This window comes from Pundamilia nyererei, unplaced genomic scaffold (assembly GCF_000239375.1).
Source record: "Pundamilia nyererei isolate P.nyererei 1_Seehausen unplaced genomic scaffold, PunNye1.0 scaffold00132, whole genome shotgun sequence".
NCBI classification, from domain to species: Eukaryota; Metazoa; Chordata; class Actinopteri; order Cichliformes; family Cichlidae; genus Pundamilia; species Pundamilia nyererei.
In genome coordinates this window covers 161,295-165,671 of record NW_005187533.1, presented here as the reverse complement: position 1 = coordinate 165,671, position 4,377 = coordinate 161,295, and the positions used below count along the sequence as shown (strand labels likewise).

General features: G+C 42.7%; 1 protein-coding gene across 1 annotated transcript in view; it reads left to right on the top strand.

Moving 5' to 3' along the window:
- mmd2a (monocyte to macrophage differentiation-associated 2a) overlaps window positions 1-4,377 on the top strand; it is a 16,562-nt gene that overhangs the window by 995 nt on the left and 11,190 nt on the right. The window contains exon 2 of the mRNA XM_005743468.2: window positions 3,144-3,225. Within this exon, the coding sequence (XP_005743525.1) occupies window positions 3,144-3,225 (82 nt within the window). The remainder of the gene's footprint in view (window positions 1-3,143; window positions 3,226-4,377) is intronic.

Below are 4,377 nucleotides of genomic sequence, written 5' to 3'. Positions count from 1 at the left end.
GTGTGTGTGTGTGTGTGTGTGTGTGTGTGTGTGAGAGAGAGAGAGCGAGAGAGAGAAAGTGATCTGGGGACGTCGGTAATCATGAGAACCAGAGTCCCAGAGGAGATTAACTTGATCTTTGCTGTAAAAGGAATAGCCTTGAAGTCACAAATATTGGATACACACACACACACAATCTGTGGGGGGTTTATTCGTTTTACTGCATTCCTTAGCTCCTTACCCTAGCCATCACAGTTGAATGCCAGCATTCCCATAATTCTGGCCTTTACCCTAAATCCAAGTCTTGGCCTTGAAAAAACCCCAGCGTGATCTAACTAAACTAGCTTGTGTTGGTACAGTCAGGTCAAAGTCCCCACTGGGCTTGATAAAACACACACACACACACACACACACACACACACACACACACACACACACACACACACACACACACACACACACAGAGAGATTCCTCTGGTGTGCACTCACCACCAGCAGATCCAAACAAAGGTTCTGATCTTCTTATATGCAACTGATCTTATTAATGTATGGAATGTGCTGTAATGCTCAGTGAGATGAAAACAGGGGTGCCACATGCATGCACGTAACTGTGCCGTGACACATCTGCCGGAGAGGAAGAGGTGAGCGCACGGAGAGGGAGACTCTCAATAGAAAAAAGGGATGCTGATACAATAATGCCCTGTCTGATCAGCCTTTGAATTTCCATCCCTCTATTTCACTTCATTACTCACACACACACACAAAGCCCTCCTGTCATAACTGATTAGAACACATCAGAGTACCACACTGAGCCACAGTACAGCAACAGTGCTCAGAAAAATACTGCTCCCTTGTTCTGTTGCTTGGCAGAGCCTAAAGGGACACCGGACAAAGAAACGAGGAAAGGCAGTCACAGAGCGATCTAATGTTATCTTGCTAAATGCTGTTTTTGCTTTTTATTACACGTTTATTACAAGTTTAATGTGTCCAGAATTGTTTTTTTTTTAAATTTTGCAGTAGGAAAACATTTAATAAAAGCACAAGAAGATGGAAGGGATGAGTCCTGGTGTGTGTGGGAGACAAATGGAGGTTGTTTGTAAATGATAGAGCCCTGATGACACCAGCCAGACCAACAACAACCCCCCGAAAAAGCACCAACTTTCCTGTTATGAGGGAATACATTCATATTTATGCATATTTATGTTTTAATTTTAGTCTAATTAGTCTGTTAGTCTAATCTCAAACAGTTATGGAAACCTAGAAATGTATCTGTTCATGCTTTTTCATCCTTCAGGGTTAGCTGGGTCCTCGCTCTCGTATTTTGGTAAAAACTATAAAGGCACAGATGCTGATCTGTTATTAAATTCTGCTATCAGCCGCTGGCTTAGCTTCTGTGTCAGCAGACTCGTGCTCTGTAGATTCGTTTGACAGGGAGGGAAACCCGAAGTCCTCCTGCGTGCGAACACAAGTCGGCCCACACGGACCTGATGTCATGGCGAACTGGCAAAGTGTAGTTTTAGCACGTTGCCTTGGTGTGAACGTAGATGACGGGGAAGCCGTTTTTAAGTGCAAAGAGGTGAAAAGGGGTTAAGAAGTCCACGCTCCAAAACCAGAGGGAGCTCGTTCCCCGCATGTGGGCACAAATTGAGGAAATGCTTTTTGTCTGGGAAAAAGCGATCAGGCAGAAATAGAGGGAGAAGCTGGAGAAGTTAGTCCTGGAACAAGCATCAGGTTCTTTCACAGCTTTGAGGGCATGAGGACAGATATCACCTGAGGGAGAATGTGAAGGAAACAGCAAATATTAACTCAAAATCTACAAAGAAACAAAAAATGAGAGGATGAGCAGGTCATAGCGAGGCTGATTGCCAACGTGTTGCCATCAGTTAATGAGCACAACTCAAGCAGACTTGACTCAGCTGGCTTCCAGCCACTGACAAAGTTACATTTGGAGGATGAAATTTGAAGTTAATTAAAGGTGATAAATACCAATGCATGCTGTTACAATACTCAGCATAATGACAATAAAATCCTAACATGAGTTAGAAATATTGTGATAAAAGTATCCTCTGCCCTCTATTCCCCAAACAGTGAAGTTTTACTGCTTTACTTACCTCTCCACAAAGCTGCGGCGTTCACTGACACCAAAAATACAAAACAAAAAACCCCCCGCTGTCATCTTGGCATTGGTCAATAAAAATGAGCACACAGTTTGTGCATTTTAAAATCTGATATTTTTTGAGTTTGAAAGGAAGTCACAGTGGTTTCCTTTCTCCCACGAGCTGCATTTTGCCAAAGATACTTTCTTTTTCATAGTCACGTGACTTTCAAAGGGTTCCTTATCTGTGATATCTGTGAAGCGTCAGAGGTTTGGATTCAGAAAGTGTTTTTCTCCCTCTGATGTCTGGTCAGAGTTCACGTAGCCTCGTATTTGGTAGACATTTAGGTGACTAGTGTGTGAAGTCGTAGTGCATAAGCTTAAGCAGCCACGTTACCTTCCCTTATCTGCTCTCCTTCTTCTGCTTTACTTCCTCCCGACTTACTCTTTCCATTCATCTTTTATAACAACGCAAAGACGAGGCACGTGATGGTGAGTGCGCGGCCTAAATGTGTAATCAAATAACACAGCTGACCAACAGCGACGCACCTGTGGCCCTGCATGAGAGGCTTCTTTTAAACCAGTGTGTGCGTGTCCGTGTGTGCGTGTGTTCATCCTGATGTAAAAAAATGTGATTTCGTAACATCTCCAGATGTGTTTTTTCCCTTTAAGCTGGGATTGAGAGGTTTACTGCTGATTACGTAAATACAACACACACACACACACACACCTACGCATATACACACACCCGCACACACACGTAGCAACTTTCTCATGGCGAATAATGCAATGCGGTTAATAGTTAATGGCCAGTGGTGTCCCTTTGTGGTGGTAACAATGAAGCACTCTAAAATGCAGACAGCGTGATGAGGATTAGAGGGTTGCAAATCCTTTCACAATGACCATCTCACACACACACACACACACACACACACACACACACACACACACACACACACACACACACACACACACACACAAGAACAAGAAGTAAGGCCTCCAGATCTCCTTTCATTATCTAAACACATACTTTCGCCTCTCCGTCTTCCCCCTCTCGGCCCTCTCTCAGATTCATGAACTGCAGGGTGCCAGCCAGCAAGAGATACCAGCCCACTGAATATGAACACGTTGCAAACTGTGCCACACATGGGGTAAGTCTAAACAAATACGTACGTAGAGCAAACAAACAACACACAATACATGTACACTAAGAAATACACGTGTCGCTGCTGTGTTAGCTCAGAGGATCCTCTAAAAAAACGATGAGGAGGATTGTGAAGAATGAGGCACGGTGATGTGTGATGGAAGCATTGGGCTGTAATCTCTGAGTCAGCCTGTAGTTTCCTGTAATCTGCCGTAATCCCAGTGTGTCCCTATGGAAGACTACGACTGCCAAAATCAAAAATTAAATAGACATGAAGTGTAAAATAGTGACTTCCACCTCCCATTCTTTACTTTTCTGTTTCATTTACAAAATATTCCTCAATGTATAAATAATAAAATAGCTAATTAAAACTGATAATTATGTAAAACTACAATAGTTTTTAATCAATGCTAATTCATGCTACAATATTTTGTAGCATTAATGATGAATCATAGATACAGAAGATCTAATACGCCTCTAAATCTCTCATGGCAGTTAAAATACGTTCAAACGTGTACACAGTGAATATAGATGTAATGTCGCCGTTTGGTGCTCAGTTGAAATGTCAAATGTGCAAATATATGTAGTATTTGTACAAAATATTTGTATGCACCATATAGATGTTTGCACTCAGTCCCAGAGGGAATGTTTATGCAAAGTTTCATCAACATTGGTCCACTTGTCTAGGAGGAGATAGGGAACATACCAATATAGATCCATACGCTACGATCACTATAGTATGATATACATCGTTACTGCTTCCATAGGAATTAAGAAGGTCAGTAGCAGCCAACTGCTTCAAATCAAATGCACTGGATTAACTGCTCAGTGGGGTTCCCACCTGTATAAAAGCAGAACTTTTGGCAATTTGCTCGTCAGGAGTTCGCAGGCATGTTAACACAATGCCACAGTCTTACCAGGTGTGGACGTGCCAGCAAACTCGTGCCAAGGTCAGACCGTGCACTGCTCAGAGAAACTGTAAAATACCCCAAAACCCACATCTGGGATTCCACAGGCCTCAGTTAGCATGTTATGACAGCACAATTAGAAGAAAAGACTCAGCAAGTATGGCTTGTTTTGAATGGTTACCTGGGAAGTTGCATCTGATTGAACCAGATTGCTTCTGAAACAAAGTGGAGATGTGAGACCATAATGCAGC